General features: G+C 47.0%; 1 protein-coding gene across 1 annotated transcript in view; it reads right to left on the reverse strand.

Moving 5' to 3' along the window:
* Nucleotides 1-1,012: 1,012 nt before the first annotated feature.
* Nucleotides 1,013-17,651, reverse strand: part of LOC143696478 (tyrosine-protein kinase receptor UFO-like) — a gene marked incomplete at its 3' end in the record, with an annotated part of 40,522 nt that continues 23,883 nt past the window's right edge. Inside the window, exons 5-6 of the mRNA XM_077192860.1 lie at nucleotides 11,736-11,918; nucleotides 1,013-1,169 (exon numbers count right to left, since the gene is read on the reverse strand). Of these exons, the coding sequence (XP_077048975.1) occupies nucleotides 1,013-1,169; nucleotides 11,736-11,918 (340 nt within the window). The remainder of the gene's footprint in view (nucleotides 1,170-11,735; nucleotides 11,919-17,651) is intronic.

The raw sequence follows: 17,651 nt of genomic DNA on the forward strand, positions 1-17,651 counted from the left end.
TGCCAATTTTAGCACAAATTTTGGGCCAATTTTGACCAATTTTATGTCAATTTTGGGCCAATTTTATGTCAATTTTAGGACGAGTTTTGGCCCAATTTTGACGAATTTTATCTCAATTTTGGCCCAATTTTTAAGCCAATTTTAACACAAATTTCGGACCAAATTTTGACCAATTTTATCTCGATTTTGGCCCAATTTTTAAGCCAATTTTAACACAAATTTTGGACCAAATTTGACCAATTTTATGTCAATTTTGGGCCAATTGTGGCTCAATTTTGGGCCAATTTTATGTCAATTTTAGGACAAATTTTGGGTCAATTTTGGGCCAATTTCATTTCAATGTTGGCCCAATTTTATGTCAATTTTAGGACGAATTTTGGGCCAATTTTGACCAATTTTATGTCAATTTTGGCCCAATTTTATGTCAATTTTAGGACGAATTTTGGGCCAAATTTGACCAATTTTATGTCAATTTTGGGCCAATTTTAGGACGAATTTTGGCCCAATTTTGACCAATTTTATCTCAATTTTTGGCCCAATTTTTAAGCCAATTTTAACACAAATTTCGGACCAAATTTGACCAATTTTATGTCAATTTTGGGCCAATTGTGGCTCAATTTTGGGCCAATTTTAGTATGAATTTTAGGACGAATTTTAGGCCATTTTTAACCAATTTTATGTCAATTTTGGCCCAATTTTATGCCAATTTTAGGATGAGTTTTGGCCCAATTTTGACCAATTTTATGTCAATTTTAAGCCAATTTTTGTCCCAATTTTATCTCAATTTTTACCCCATTTTTCCCCAATTTCATTTCAATTCCAGCCCAACTTTACACCAATTCCAGCCCAAATTTCCCCCCAATTTCCATCCACTTTTGCCCAATTTCCCCCCAATTTCCATCCACTTTTTGCCCAATTTCCCCCCAATTTCCTGCCCCTCCCCAGCCCCGTTTTCCCGCGTTTTTCCCCCAATCCGGGGCCGATTTTCGCGGGGTTTTTTTCCCAGCTGTGCCCCAGATGTGTCCCAGATGTGCCCAGGTGTGCCCAGGTGTGCCCAGGTGTGCCCAGGTGTGCCCAGGTGTCCCCACCGGTGACGGTGGCGCTGCGGGAGGTGGCGACGCCGCGCTCGTTGTGCGCCTCGCAGGCGAAGGAGCTGCTGCGGTTCAGCCCTGGGGACAGCGAAATTTGGGGGTGAAAATTTTGGAAAATTTTGGGGATGAATCCCCCCCAAAAACCCCAAAAAATTCCACCCAAAAGCCCAAAAAAATCCCGAAAAAACAAAAAAAAAATCCCAAAAAACCCCAAAATCTTGAACCCAAAATACCAAAAATTGTCCCCAAAATGTCCCCAAATGTCCCCAAACCCTCACCAGGGACTCTGAGGGTGGAGGGGCTCTGACCCCCAGTCCCAAAATGCCCCAAAATCCCCCCCAAAAAACCCCAAAAAAACCCAAAAAAACCCCAAAAAAATCCAAAAAATCCCAAAAAAACCCAAAATCTCCAACCCAAAATGTCCCAAAATCCCCAAAATTGTCCCCAAATCCCACCTGGCACCCTGAGGGTGGAGGGGCTCTGGCCCAGGGGGTCCTGAGGCCCCAAATCCCTCCCAATATCCCAAAAAAAACCCAAAAAAATCCCCAAAAAAACCCCAAAAAAACCCCAAAAAAACCCCGAAAAAATCCCACAAAACCCCAAAATCTCGAACCCAAAATCCCCGAAATTGTCCCCAAATGTCCCAAAATCCCCGGAATTGTCCCCAAAATGTCCCCAAACCCACCTGGGACCCAGAGGGTGGAGCAGCTCCGAGCCCAGGGGGTCCCTGAGGCCCCAAATCCCTCCCAAAACCCCAAAAAAACCCCAAAAAATCCCCAAAAAAACCCCAAAGAAATCCCAAAAAATCCCAAAATCTCCAACCCAAAATGTCCAAAATCCCCGGAATTGTCCCCAATTGTCCCCAATTGTCCCCAAAATGTCCCCAAATGTCCCCAAACCCACCTGGGACCCTGAGGGTGGAGGGGCTCCGAGCCCAGGGGATCCCTGAGGCCCCAAATCCCTCCAAAACCCCCCCAAAAAACCCCCCAAAAAAACCCCCCAAAAAACCCCAAAAATCCCAAATTTCCCCATTTTCCATGGCCCAAAATGTCCCAAAATCCCCGGAATTGTCCCCAAAATGTCCCAAGTGTCCCCAAACCCACCTGGGACTCAGAGGGTGGAGGGGCTCTGGCCCAGGGGGTCCCTGAGGGCTCCAAATCCCTCCCAAAAAACCCAAAAAAACCCCAAAAAATCCCAAATTTTGCCCAAAACCTCCAACCCAAAATACCAAAAATTGTCCCCCAATGTCCCAAAATGCCCGGAATTGTCCCCAAATGTCCCCAAATGTCCCCAAACCCTCATCAGACACCCTGAGGGTGGAGGGGCTCTGGCCCAGGGGGTCCCTGAGCCCCAAAAACCCCAAAATCCACCCCAAAAACCCCAACCTAAAATGTCCCAAAATGTCCCAAAATCCCCGGAATTGTCCCCAAAATGTCCCCAAACCCTCACCAGGGACTCTGAGGGTGGAGGGGCTCTGACCCCGAGCCCCCAAAATTCCCCCCAAAAAAAAACCCAAAAAAACCCCCAGAAAACCCCCAAAAAATCCAAAAAATCCCAAAAAACCCCAAAATCTCCAACCCAAAATGTCCCAAAATCCCCGAAATTGTCCCCAAATCCCACCTGGCACCCGGAGGGTGGAGGGGCTTTGACCCCCAACCCCAAAACGCCCCAAAACCCCCAAAAAATGCCCCCCAAAAACCCAAAAAAACCCCAAAAAAATCCCAAAAAACCCCAAATTCTCCAACCTAAAATGTCCCAAAATCCCCGAAATTGTCCCAAAATGTCCCCAAATGTCCCCAAACCCTCAGCAGGGACCCTGAGGGTGGAGGGGCTCTGGCCCAGGGGGTCCCTGAGGGCTCCAAATCCCTCCCAAAAACGCCCCAAAACCCCCAAAAAAACCCCAAAAAATCCCAAATTTCCCCATTTTCCATCGCCCAAAATGTCCCAAAATCCCCGAAATTGTCCCCAAAATGTCCCCAAAATGTCCTCAAATGTCCCCAAATGTCCCCAAACCCACCTGGCACCCAGAGGGTGGAGGGGCTCTGGCCCAGGGGGTCCCTGAGCCCCAAAATCCCCCCAAAACCCCCAAAAAACCCCGAAAAAAACCCAAAAAAATCCCAAAAAACCCCAAAATCTCCAACCCAAAATCCCCGAAATTGTCCCCAAATGTCCCCAAAATGTCCCCAAATGTCCCCAAAAATGTCCCCAAAATGTCCCCAAACCCACCTGGCACCCGGAGGGTGGAGGGGCTCTGGCCCAGGGGGTCCCTGAACCCCCAAAAAAACCCCCCAAAAGCCCAAAAAAACCCCAAAAAAATCCCCAAAAAATCCCCCAAAAACCCCAAAAAATCCCAAAAAATCCCAAATTCTCCAACCTAAAATGTCCCAAAATCCCCCTAATTGTCCCCAAAATGTCCCCAAAATGTCCCCAAACCCACCTGGCACCCTGAGGGTGGAGGGGCTCTGGCCCAGGGGGTCCCTGAGGGCTCCAAATCCCTCCAAAACGCCCCAAAAACCCCAAAAAAATTCCCCCCAAAACCCCAAAATCCACCCCAAAAACCCCCAAAAAACCCCAAATTTTCCCATTTTCCATCGCCCAAAATGTCCCCAAATGTCCCCAAATGTCCCCAAATCCCCGGAATTGTCCCCAAATGTCCCCAAATGTCCCCAAATGTCCCCAAACCCCACCTGGGACCCTGAGGGTGGAGGGGCTCTGGCCCAGGGGGTCCCTGAGGCCCCAAAAAACCCAAAAATCCCCCCCAAAAAACCCCAAAAAAAGCCCAAAAAATCCCAAAATCTTGAACCCAAAATGTCCCAAAATCCCCGGAATTGTCCCCAAAATGTCCCCAAACCCACCTGGGACCCAGAGGGTGGAGGGGCTCTGGCCCAGGGGGTCCCTGAGGGCTCCAAATCCCTCCCAAAACCCCAAAATTCCCCCCAAAAACCCAAAAAAATCCCGAAAAAAATCCCAAAAAAACCCCAAAATCTCCAACCCAAAATCCCCGAAATTGTCCCCAAATGTCCCAAAATCCCCAAAATTGTCCCCAAATCCCACCTGGCACCCTGAGGGTGGAGGGGCTCTGGCCCAGGGGGTCCCTGAGCCCCCCAAAACGCCCCAAAACCCCAAAAAAAAACCCCAAAAACCCCGAAAAAATCCCAAAAAAACCCCCAAAACCAAAAAATCCGAAAATCTCCTACCCAAAATCCCCGGAATTGTCCCCAAGTGTCCCAAAATCCCCGGAATTGTCCCCAAATTGTCCCCAAATGTCCCCAAATCCTCACCAGGGACCCTGAGGGTGGAGGGGCTCCGAGCCCAGGGGGTCCCTGAGGCCTCCAAATCCCTCCCAAAACCCCAAAAAACCCCGAAAAAAACCCCAAAAAATCCCAAAATCTCGAACCCAAAATCCCCGAAATTGTCCCCAAATGTCCCAAAATCCCCAAAATTGTCCCCAAATGTCCCCAAAATGTCCCCAAACCCTCACCAGGGACCCTGAGGGTGCAAAGGGTCCGGCCCAGGGGGTCCCTGAAGGCCCCAAAATCCCTCCCAATATCCCAAAAAAAGCCCCAAAAAATCCCAAAAAATCCCAAAATCTCGAACCCAAAATGTCCCAAAATCCCGGAATTGTCCCCAAAATGTCCCCAAACCCACCTGGGACCCAGAGGGTGGAGGGGCTCTGGCCCAGGGGGTCCCTGAGGGCTCCAAATCCCTCCCAAAACGCCAAAAAAAACCCAAAAAACCCCAAAAAATCCCAAATTTCCCCATTTTCCATGGCCCAAAATGTCCCAAAATCCCCGAAATTGTCCCAAAATGTCCCCAAATGTCCCCAAACCCACCTGGCACCCTGAGGGTGGAGGGGCTCTGGCCCAGGGGGTCCCTGAGGCCCCAAATCCCTCCCAAAACCCCAAAAAATTGCCCCCAAAAGACCCCAAAAAAACCCCAAAAAAACCCCAAAAACCCCCAAAATCTCGAACCCAAAATCCCAAAAATTGTCCCCAAATGTCCCAAAATCCCCAAAATTGTCCCCAAATGTCCCAAAATGCCCGGAATTGTCCCCAAACCCTCACCAGGGACTCTGAGGGTGGAGGGGCTCTGGCCCAGGGGGTCCCTGAGCCCCCCAAAATCCCCCCCAAAAGCCCAAAAAACCCCAAAAAATCCCAAATTTCGCCCAAAACCTCCAACCCACAAATACCAAAAATTGCCCCCAAATGTCCCAAAATCCCCGGAATTGTCCCCAAAATGTCCCCAAATGTCCCCAAACCCTCACCAGGGACTCTGAGGGTGGAGGGGCTCTGACCCTCAGCCCCAAAATACCCCAAAATTCCCCCAAAAAACCCAAAAAAAACCCCCAAAAAATCCCAAATTTCCCCATTTTCCATCGCCCAAAATGTCCCAAAATCCCCGAAATTGTCCCCAAAATGTCCCCAAATGTCCCCAAATGTCCCCAAATGTCCCCAAACCCTCACCAGGGGACCCTGAGGGTGCAAAGGGTCCGGCCCAGGGGGTCCCTGAAGGCCCCAAAATCCCTCCCAATATCCCAAAAAAAACCAAAAAAAAAACCCAAAAAATCCCAAAAAATCCCAAAATCTTGAACCCAAAATGTCCCAAAATCCCCGGAATTGTCCCCAAATGTCCCCAAATGTCCCCAAACCCTCACCAGGGACTCTGAGAGTGCAAAGGGCCCTGCCCGAGGGTCCCTGAGCCCCCCAAAAACCCCAAAAAAATCCCAAAAAACCCCAAAATCTCCAACCCAAAATGTCACAAAATCCCCGAAATTGTCCCCAAAATGTCCCAAACCCACCTGGCACCCTGAGGGTGGAGGGGCTCCGGCCCAGGGGGTCCGTGAGGGCTCCAAATCCCTCCCAAAACGCCCCAAAAACCCCCAAAAAACCCCCAAAAATCCCAAATTTCGCCATTTTCCATCGCCCAAAATGTCCCAAAATCCCCGGAATTGTCCCCAAAATGTCCCCAAATGTCCCCAAATGTCCCCAAACCCCACCTGGCACCCTGAGGGTGGAGGGGCTCTGGCCCAGGGGGTCCCTGAACCCCCAAAAACCCCAAAATCCACCCCAAAAAAACCCAAAAAAACCCCGAAAAAAACCTCAAAAAATCCCCAAAAAATCCCCAAAAACCCCAAAATCTCGAACCCAAAAATCCCCGAAATTGTCCCCAAAATGTCCCAAAATCCCCGGAATTGTCCCCAAATCCTCACCAGGGACTCTGAGGGTGGAGGGGCTCTGACCCCCAGACCCCAAATCCCTCCCAAAAACCCCCAAAAAAAACCCCAAAAAACCCCCAAAAAATCCCAAAAAATCCCAAAATCTCCAACCTAAAATGTCCCAAAATGTCCCAAAATGCCCGGAATTGTCCCCAAAATGTCCCCAAACCCACCTGGCACCCAGAGGGTGGAGGGGCTCTGGCCCAGGGGGTCTCTGAGGGCTCCAAATCCCTCCCAAAACCCCAAAAAAATCCCAAAAAAACCCAAAAAAAACCCGAAAAATCCCGAAAAAAACCTGAAAAAACCCCAAAACCTCCAACCCAAAATCCCCGGAATTGTCCCCAAAATGTCCCCAAGTGTCCCCAAATGTCCCCAAATGTCCCCAAATGTCCCCAAATCCTCACCATGGACTCTGAGGGTGCAAAGGGTCCTGCCCAGGGGGTCCCTGAGACCCCAAATCCCTCCCAAAAAAACCCAAAAAAACCCCAAAATCTCGAACCCAAAATCCCCAAAATGTCCCAAAATCCCCGGAATTGTCCCCAAAATGTCCCCAAACCCACCTGGCACCCAGAGGGTGGAGGGGCTCTGGCCCAGGGGGTCCCTGAGGCCCCAATCCCTCCCAAAACCCCAAAAAATTCCCCCCAAAACCCCAAAAAAACCCCAAAAAAATCCCCAAAAAACCCCAAAATCTCCAACCCAAAATGTCCCAAAATCCCCAAAATTGTCCCCAAATTGTCCCCAAATGTCCCCAAACCGCACCTGGCACCCTGAGGGTGGAGGGGCTCTGGCCCTGAGACCCCCAAATCCCTCCCAAAACCCCAAAATCCCCTCCCAAAAAACCCCAAAAAACCCCAAAAAAATCCCAAACCTCCAACCCAAAATGTCCCAAAATCCCCGGAATTGTCCCCAAAATGTCCCCAAAATGTCCCCAAATGTCCCCACCTGGCACCCGGAGGGTGGAGGAGCTCTGACCCTGAGACCCCCAAAAAACCCCAAAAATTTTCCCCCAAAAGCCCAAATAAAAACCCAAAAAAAACCCCAAAAAATCCCAAAAAACCCAAAATCTCCAACCTAAAATGTCCCAAAATGTCCCAAAATCCCCGGAATTGTCCCCAAATGTCCCCAAATGTCCCCAAACCCACCTGGGACCCTGAGGGTGGAGGGGCTCTGGCCCAGGGGGTCCCTGAGCCTCCCTAAAACGCCCCAAAACCCCGAAAAAAACCCAAAAAAACCCCAAATTTCGCCCAAAACCTCCAACCCAAAATACCAAAAATTGCCCCCAAATGTCCCAAAATCCCCAAAATTGTCCCCAAAATGTCCCCAAATGTCCCCAAACCCACCTGGCACCCTGAGGGGTGGAGGGGCTCTGGCCCAGGGGGTCCCTGAGGGCTCCAAATCCCTCCCAAAACCCCAAAATTCCCCCCAAAAACCCAAAAAAATCCCGAAAAAAATCCCAAAAAACCCCAAAATCTCCAACCCAAAATCCCCGAAATTGTCCCAAATGTCCCAAAATCCCCAAAATTGTCCCCAAATCCCACCTGGCACCCTGAGGGTGGAGGGGCTCTGGCCCAGGGGGTCCCTGAGCCCCCCAAAACGCCCCAAAACCCCAAAAAAAAACCCCAAAAACCCCGAAAAAATCCCAAAAAAAACCCCCAAAACCAAAAAATCCGAAAATCTCCTACCCAAAATCCCCGGAATTGTCCCCAAGTGTCCCAAAATCCCCGGAATTGTCCCCAAATTGTCCCCAAATGTCCCCAAATCCTCACCAGGGACCCTGAGGGTGGAGGGGCTCCGAGCCAGGGGGTCCCTGAGGCCTCCAAATCCCTCCCAAAACCCCAAAAAACCCCGAAAAAAACCCCAAAAAATCCCAAAATCTCGAACCCAAAATCCCCGAAATTGTCCCCAAATGTCCCAAAATCCCCAAAATTGTCCCCAAATGTCCCCAAAATGTCCCCAAACCCTCACCAGGGACCCTGAGGGTGCAAAGGGTCCGGCCCAGGGGGTCCCTGAAGGCCCCAAAATCCCTCCCAATATCCCAAAAAAAGCCCCAAAAAATCCCAAAAAATCCCAAAATCTCGAACCCAAAATGTCCCAAAATCCCCGGAATTGTCCCCAAAATGTCCCCAAACCCACCTGGGACCCAGAGGGTGGAGGGGCTCTGGCCCAGGGGGTCCCTGAGGGCTCCAAATCCCTCCCAAAACGCCAAAAAAAACCCAAAAAACCCCAAAAAATCCCAAATTTCCCCATTTTCCATGGCCCAAAATGTCCCAAAATCCCCGAAATTGTCCCCAAAATGTCCCCAAATGTCCCCAAACCCACCTGGCACCCTGAGGGTGGAGGGGCTCTGGCCCAGGGGGTCCCTGAGGCCCCAAATCCCTCCCAAAACCCCAAAAAATTGCCCCCAAAAGACCCCAAAAAAACCCCAAAAAAACCCCAAAAACCCCCAAAATCTCGAACCCAAAATCCCAAAAATTGTCCCCAAATGTCCCAAAATCCCCAAAATTGTCCCCAAATGTCCCAAAATGCCCGGAATTGTCCCCAAACCCTCACCAGGGACTCTGAGGGTGGAGGGGCTCTGGCCCAGGGGGTCCCTGAGCCCCCCAAAATCCCCCCCAAAAGCCCAAAAAAACCCCAAAAAATCCCAAATTTCGCCCAAAACCTCCAACCCAAAATACCAAAAATTGCCCCCAAATGTCCCAAAATCCCCGGAATTGTCCCCAAAATGTCCCCAAATGTCCCCAAACCCTCACCAGGGACTCTGAGGGTGGAGGGGCTCTGACCCTCAGCCCCCAAAATACCCCAAAATTCCCCCAAAAAACCCAAAAAAAAACCCCCAAAAAATCCCAAATTTCCCCATTTTCCATCGCCCAAAATGTCCCAAAATCCCCGAAATTGTCCCCAAAATGTCCCCAAATGTCCCCAAATGTCCCCAAATGTCCCCAAACCCTCACCAGGGACCCTGAGGGTGCAAAGGGTCCGGCCCAGGGGGTCCCTGAAGGCCCCAAAATCCCTCCCAATATCCCAAAAAAACCAAAAAAAAAACCCAAAAAATCCCAAAAAATCCCAAAATCTTGAACCCAAAATGTCCCAAAATCCCCGGAATTGTCCCCAAATGTCCCCAAATGTCCCCAAACCCTCACCAGGGACTCTGAGAGTGCAAAGGGCCCTGCCCGAGGGTCCCTGAGCCCCCCAAAAACCCCAAAAAAATCCCAAAAAACCCCAAAATCTCCAACCCAAAATGTCACAAAATCCCCGAAATTGTCCCCAAAATGTCCCCAAACCCACCTGGCACCCTGAGGGTGGAGGGGCTCCGGCCCAGGGGGTCCGTGAGGGCTCCAAATCCCTCCCAAAACGCCCCAAAAACCCCCAAAAAACCCCCAAAAAATCCCAAATTTCGCCATTTCCATCGCCCAAGAATGTCCCAAAATCCCCGGAATTGTCCCCAAAATGTCCCCAAATGTCCCCAAATGTCCCCAAACCCCACCTGGCACCCTGAGGGTGGAGGGGCTCTGGCCCAGGGGGTCCCTGAACCCCCAAAAACCCCAAAATCCACCCCAAAAAACCCAAAAAAACCCCGAAAAAAAACCTCAAAAAATCCCCAAAAAATCCCAAAAAACCCCAAAATCTCGAACCCAAAATCCCCGAAATTGTCCCCAAAATGTCCCAAAATCCCCGGAATTGTCCCCAAATCCTCACCAGGGACTCTGAGGGTGGAGGGGCTCTGACCCCCAGACCCCAAATCCCTCCCAAAAACCCCCAAAAAAACCCCAAAAAACCCCCAAAAAATCCCAAAAAATCCCAAAATCTCCAACCTAAAATGTCCCAAAATGTCCCAAAATGCCCGGAATTGTCCCCAAAATGTCCCCAAACCCACCTGGCACTGTGAGGGTGGAGGGGCTCTGGCCCAGGGGGTCCCTGAGGGCTCCAAATCCCTCCCAAAACGCCCCAAAAAACCCTGAAAAAACCCCCCAAAAAACCCCCAAAAATCCCAAATTTCCCCATTTTCCATGGCCCAAAATGTCCCAAAATCCCCGGAATTGTCCCCAAAATGTCCCCAAGTGTCCCCAAATGTCCCCAAATGTCCCCAAACCCTCACCCGGGACTCTGAGGGTGGAGGGGCTCTGCCCAGGGGGTCCCTGAGGGCTCCAAATCCCTCCCAAAAAAACCCAAAAAAACCCCAAAAAATCCCAAATTTCGCCCAAAACCTCCAACCCAAAATACCAAAAATTGCCCCCAAATGTCCCAAAATCCCCGGAATTGTCCCCAAAATGTCCCCAAACCCACCTGGCACCCAGAGGGTGGAGGGGCTCTGGCCCAGGGGGTCCCTGAGGCCCCAAATCCCTCCCAATATCCCAAAAAAACCCAAAAAAAACCCAAAAAAAACCCCAAAAAATCCCAAAATCTTGAACCCAAAATGTCCCAAAATCCCCAAAATGTCCCCAAATGTCCCAAAATGTCCCCAAACCCACCTGGCACCCTGAGGGTGGAGGGGCTCTGGCCCAGGGGATCCCTGAGGCCCCAAATCCCTCCCAAAACCCCAAAATTCCCCCAAAAAACCCAAAAAAAAACCCAAAAATCCCAAATTTCGCCATTTTCCATCGCCCAAATTGTCCCAAAATTGTCCCCAAATGTCCCCAAATGTCCCCAAATGTCCCCAAATGTCCCCAAATCCCACCTGGCACCCTGAGGGTGGAGGGGCTCTGGCCCCAAGCCCCCAAAACGCCCCAGAAAACCCCAAAATCCCCCCCAAAAAAATTGCAAAAAATCCCAAAAAAATCCCAAAATCTCCAACCTAAAATGTCCCAAAATGTCCCAAAATCCCCGGAATTGTCCCCAAAATTGTCCCCAAGTGTCCCCAAACCCACCTGGGACCCAGAGGGTGGAGGGGCTCTGGCCCAGGGGGTCCCTGAGCCCCCCAAAAACCCCAAAATCCACCCCAAAATCCCAAAAAAACCCCAAAAAACCCCAAAAACCCCAACCTAAAATGTCCCAAAATGTCCCCAAATGTCCCCAAATGTCCCAAAATCCCCGGAATTGTCCCCAAATGTCCCCCAAACCCACCTGGGACCCAGAGGGTGGAGGGGCTCTGGCCCAGGGGGTCCCTGAGGCCCCAAATCCCTCCAAAACGCCCCAAAACCCCCCAAAAAAACCCCCAAAAAATCCCAAATTTCCCCATTTTCCATCACCCAAAATGTCCCAAAATCCCCGGAATTGTCCCCAAATGTCCCCAAAATGTCCCCAAATTGTCCCCAAAATGTCCCCAAATGTCCCCAAACCCTCACAAGGGACCCTGAGGGTGGAGGGGCTTTGACCCCCAGACTCCAAATCCCTCCCGAAATGCCCCAAAAAATCCCAAATTTCGCCCAAAACCTCCAACCCAAAATACCAAAAATTGTCCCCAAAATGTCCCCAAATGTCCCCAAACCCACCTGGCACCCAGAGGGTGGAGGGGCTCTGGCCCAGGGGGTCCCCCAGGCGGTTTTGGGGGGTCCCATCCCGGAGCCAGAGCAGCCGCACGGGCTCGGGGGGGCCCCGGGCGCTGCAGCGCAGAGAAAATGGGGAGAAAAAAGCGATTTTTAGGTCCTGGGGCTCCTCCAGGAACACCGGGAGACCTGGGGAGGAAAAATCAGGAAAAAATGGTGAAAATTTGGGGAACAAACTGGGAAAAAATTGGGAAAAAAATTGGGGAAAAATTCGGGGAAAATTCGGGGAAAAAATGGGGAAAATTCAGCGAAAAATGGGGGAAAATTGGGGGAAAAAAGGAGAAGTTTGGGGAAAAAATTGAGGGGGAAATTGGGAAAAAATTCAGGGAAATATTCAGGGGAAATTGGGGAAAAATTGGGGGGAAATTGGGAAAAAATGGGGAAAAATTGGGGGGAAATTCAGGGAAAATTGAGGGAAAATTGGGGGGAAATATTCTGGGAAAATTGGGAAAAAAATGGGGGAAAATTGGGGGAAAAAAAGGGGAAAAATTGGGGGGGAATTGGGAAAAAAATTGGGGGTAAATTGGGGAACAAATGGGGGAAAATTCAGTGAAAATTCAGGGAAAAAATTGGGGGGAAATTCGGGAAAAATTGGGGAAAAATTGGGGAAAAAATTGGGGAAAATTCAGTGAAAATTGAGCGAAAATTCAGCGAAAATTGAGCGAAAATTGGGGGAAAATTCAGGGAAATATTCAGGGAAAAGTTGGGGAAAATTGGGGGAAAATTGAGGGGAAATTGGGAAAAAATTCAGCGAAATATTCAGGGAAAATTGGGGGAAAATTGGGGGAAAATTGGGGGGAAAAATTGGGGGGGGAAATTGGGGGAAAATCAGAAAAGTTTGGGAAAAAATGGGGGAAAATTGGGGGGAAATTGGGAAAAAAAATTGGGAACTATTCGGGAAAAATTCAGTGAAAATTCAGCAAAAATTGGGGGGAAATTCAGGATAATTGGGGGGAAAATTCAGCGAAAATTGGGGAAAAATTGGGGGAAAAATGGGGGGAAATTGGGGAAAAATGGGGGAAAATTGGGGGGAAATTGAGCAAAAATTGGGGGAAATATTCGGGAAAAAAATCAGCGAAAATTCAGCGAAAATTGGGAAAAAATTCAGGGAAAATTCAGGGAAAATTGGGGGAAATTGGGAAGAAATTCAGGGAAATATTCAGGGAAAATTGGGGGAAATTGGGAAAAAAATGGGGGCAAAAATTGGGGGGAAAATGGGGAAAAATTGGGGGGAATTGGGAAAAAAATTGGGGAAAATTCAGGAAAAAAAATGGGGGAAAATTCAGGGAAAATTGGGAAAAATTGAGGGGGAAAATTCAGCGAAAATTCAGGGAAAAATTCAGGGAAAATTGGGGGGAAATTGGGGGGGAAATGGGGGGATAATGGGGAGAAAAAAGCGATTTTTAGGTCCTGGGGCTCCTCCAGGAACACCGGGAGACCTGGGGAGGAAAAATCAGGAAAAATGGTGAAAAATGGGGAAAAAATTGGGAAAAATTGGGGAAAAAATTGGGAAAAATTCAGGGGAAAATTGGGGGAAAATTCAGCGAAAATTCAGCGAAAATTCAGTGAAAATTGGGGGAAAATTGGGGAAAAAATGGGGGAAATTGGGGGAAAATTCAGGGAAAAAATGGGGAAAAAAATTGGGAAAAAATGGGGGGAAAAATTGGGGGGAAAATTCAGCGAAAATTCAGGGAAAATTGGGGGAAATATTCGGGGAAAATTGGGGAGAAATTGGGGGGAAATTGGGGGGAAATTGGGAAAAAATTCAGGGAAATATTCAGGGAAAATTGGGGGAAAATTGGGAAAAATTTGGGGGGAAAATTGGGAAAAAAATTCAGGGAAATATTCAGGGGAAATTCAGGGAAAATTGGGGGGAAATTGGGAAAAAAATGGGGGCAAAAATTGGGGGGAAATTGGGAAAAATTTGGGAAAAAATTGGGGGGAAATTGAGGGGGAAAATTGGGGAAAAATTGGGGGGAAATTCAGGGAAAATGGGGAGAAAAAAGCGATTTTGAGGTCCTGGGGCTCCTCCAGGAACACCGGGAGACCTGCGGGGAAAATGGGGAAAAAATTGGGAAATATTCGGGAAAAATTGGGAAAAAAATTGGGGAGAAATCGGGGAAAAATTGGGGAAAAAATGGGGAAAATATGGGGGAAATTCGGAGAAAATTGGGGGAAATTCAGTGAAAATTGGGGGAAAATTCAGTGAAAATTGGGGGAAAATTGGGGGAAAATTGGGGGAAAATTCAGCAAAAATTCAGGGAAAATTGGGAAAAAATTCAGCGAAAATTGGGGGAAAATTGGGGGAAAATTCAGGGAAAATTGGGGGGAAAAATTGGGGGTAAATTCAGGGAAAAAAATGGGGGAAAATTAGGGGAAAATTGAGAAAAAAATGGGGGAAAAATTGAGGGGAAATTGGGAAAAAATTCAGCAAAAATTCAGGGAAAATTCAGGGAAAATTGGGGAGAAAAAAGCGATTTTTAGGTCCTGGGGCTCCTCCAGGAACACCGGGAGACCTGTGGGGAAAATGGGAAAAAAATTGGGAAATATTCGGGAAAAATTGGGGGAAAAATTGGGGGAAAATTGGGGGAAAATTTGGGGAAAATTCAGCGAAAATTCAGCGAAAATTGAGGCGAAAATTGGGGGAAAATTCAGCGAAAATTGGGGGAAAATTCAGGGAAATATTCAGGGAAATATTCAGCAAAAATTGGGGAAAAATGGGGAAAAAATGGGGGAAATTGGGGGGAAAATTCAGGGAAAATTCAGGGAAAAATTCCGGGAAAATTGGGGGGAAATTGGGAAGAAATTCAGGGAAATATTCAGGGGAAAATCAGGGAAAATTGGGGGGAAATTGGGAAAAAAAATTGGGAAATATTCGGGAAAAATTCAGCGAAAATTCAGCAAAAATTGGGGAAAAAATGGGGGAAAATTGAGGGGAAATTGGGAAAAAATTCAGCGAAATATTCAGGGAAAATTGGGAAAAATTGGGGAAAAAATTGGGGGGGAAATTGGGAAAAAAATGGGGGGAAAATTGGGGGAAAAAATGGGGAAAAATTGGGGGGAAATTGGGAAAAAATTGGGGGAGGAAATGGGGGAAAATTGGGAAAAAATTCAGGGAAATATTCAGGGAAAATTGGGGGAAAATTGGGAAAAAATCAGCAAAAATTCAGCGAAAATTGGGGAAAAATTGGGGGAAATTTGGGGAAATTTGGGGAAAAATTGGGGAAAAATTGGGGAAAATTTGGGGAAAAATTGGGGGGAAATTGGGAAAAATTGGGAAAAAATTCAGCGAAAATTCAGGGAAAATTGGGGAAAAAATTGGGGGGAAATTGAGCGAAAATTGGGAAAAAATTCAAGGAAAATTCAGCAAAAATTCAGTGAAAATTGGGGGAATTATTCAGGGAAAATGGGGAGAAAAAAGCGATTTTCAGGTCCTGGGGCTCCTCCAGGAACACCGGGAGACCTGGGGAGGGAAATCGGGAAAAATGGTGAAAAATTGGGAAAAAATTGGGGGAAAATTCAGCGAAAAATGGGGGAAAAATGGGGAAAAAAATGGGGGAAAATTGGGGGAAAAATGGGGGAAAATTGGGGGAAAATTCAGCGAAAATTCAGCGAAAATTGGGGGGAAATTGGGAAGAAATTCAGGGAAATATTCAGGGGAAAATCAGGGCAAATTGGGGGAAATTGAGAAAAAAATGGGGGCAAAAATTGGGGGGAAATTGGGGGAAATTGGGAAAAAATGGGGGAAAATTGGGGGGAAATTGGGAAAAATTCAGGGAAATATTCAGGGAAAATTGGGGGAAAATTGGGGGGAAATTGGGGAGAAATTGGGGAAAAAATGGGGAAAAATTGGGAAAAATTGAGGGAAAATTCAGGGAAAATTGGGAAAAAATTCAGCAAAAATTCAGCAAAAATTGGGGAAAAATGGGGGAAAATTGGGGGGAAATTCAGGGAAAATTGGGGGGAAAATTGGGGAAAAAATCAGCGAAAATTCAGCAAAAATTGGGGGAAAATATTGGGGAAAATTCGGGGAAAAAAATGCGGGAAAAAATTGGGGGGAAATTCAGGGAAAATTCAGTGAAAATTCACGGAAAATTGGGGGAAAATTCAGCGAAAATTCAGCAAAAATTGGGGAAAAAAATGGGGAAAATTGGGGGGAAATTCAGGGAAAATTCAGCGAAATTCAGGGAAAATTCAGCAAAAATTGGGGGAAATTGGGGGAAAATTCAGGGGGAAAATTGGGGGGAAATTGGGGGAAAATTGGGAAGAAATTCAGGGAAATATTCAGGGGAAATTGGGGAAAAAATCAGCGAAAATTCAGCAAAAATTGGGGGAAAATATTGGGGAAAATTGGGGGGAAATTCAGTGAAAATTCAGTGAAAATTCACAGAAAATTGGGGGAAAATTCAGCGAAAATTCAGCAAAAATTGGGGAAAAAATGGGGAAAAATTGGGGGAAAATTGGGGGGAAATTCAGGGAAAATTCAGGGAAAATTCAGGGAAATTGGGAAAAAAATGGGGGAAAATTGGGGGGAAATTCAGTGAAAATTCAGCGAAAATTCAGGGAAAATTCAGCAAAAATTGGGGGAAATTGGGGAAAATTCAGGGGGAAAATTGGGAGGAAATGGGGGAAAAATTCAGGGAAAATTGGGGGAAAATTGGGAGAAATTGGGGAGAAAATTGAGGGGAAATTGGGAAAAAATTCAGCAAAAATTGGGGAAAATTAAGGAGAAATTTGGAAAACAATGGGGGAAAATTGGGGGAAAAATTGGGGGAAAATTGGGTGGAAATTGGGAAAAAAATGGGGGAAAATTGAGGAAATATTGAGGGGAAATTGGGGAGAAATATTCGGGGAAAATTGGGGAAAAAATTGGGAAAAATTGGGGGGAAATTCAGGGAAAATTGGGGGAAAAATTGGGGAAAAATTGAGGGGAAAATTGGGGAAAATTGGGCAAAAATTGGGGGGGAAATTGGGAAAAAATTGGGGAAAATTTGGGGAATATTCAGGGAAAATTGGGGGGAAAATTGGGGAAAACTTGGGGGAAAATTGGGGGGAAATCAGAAAAGTTTGGGAAAAAATGGGTGAAAAATTGGGGGAAAATTGAGGGGAAATTGGGAAAAAATTGGGAAAAATTTCAGGGAAAATTGGGGGGAAATCAGGAAAGTTTAGGGGAAAATTGGGGAAAAATTCAGAGGAAATTCAGAGAAAATTGGGAAAAAATTGGCGAAAATTGGGGGAAAATTCAGCAAAAATTCAGTGAAAATTCAGGGAAAATTGGGGGAAAATTGAGGGGAAAATTGGGGGAAATTGGGAAAAAATTCAGGGAAAATTGGGGAAAATTTCAGGAAAATTTGGGGAAAATTCAGCAAAAATTCAGCAAAAATTGGGGAAAATTCAGGAAAATTTGGGGAATATTCAGGAAAAAAATTGGGGAAAATTGAGAAATATTCAGGAAAAATTCAGGAAAATTTGGGAATTCTCTCCACATTCTGGGGATATTTTTGGGATGAATTTGGGATTTTTTTGGGGGATTTTTGTGGATTTTTTTGAGATTTTTTGTGGATTTTTTGTGATTTTTTGTGGATTTTTTTGGAATTTTGGGGGGGATTTTGGGGGGGATTTTTGGGATTTTTGGGGGGATTTTTGTGGAATTTTTTGGGGGATATTTTGGGATTTTTGGGGGGATTTTTTGTGAAATTTTTAGGGGATTTCTTGTGGGATTTTTGGGGATTTTTTGGGATTTTTTGGGGATTTTTTGGGGATATTTTTGGGGATTTTTTGGGGCTTTTTGGGAGGATTTTTGTGGATTTTCTTGGGATTTTTTGTGAGATTTTTGGGGATGTTTTGGGGATTTTTTGGGAT

The sequence above is a fragment of the Agelaius phoeniceus genome, chromosome 36 (genome assembly GCF_051311805.1).
Source record: "Agelaius phoeniceus isolate bAgePho1 chromosome 36, bAgePho1.hap1, whole genome shotgun sequence".
NCBI classification, from domain to species: domain Eukaryota; kingdom Metazoa; phylum Chordata; class Aves; order Passeriformes; family Icteridae; genus Agelaius; species Agelaius phoeniceus.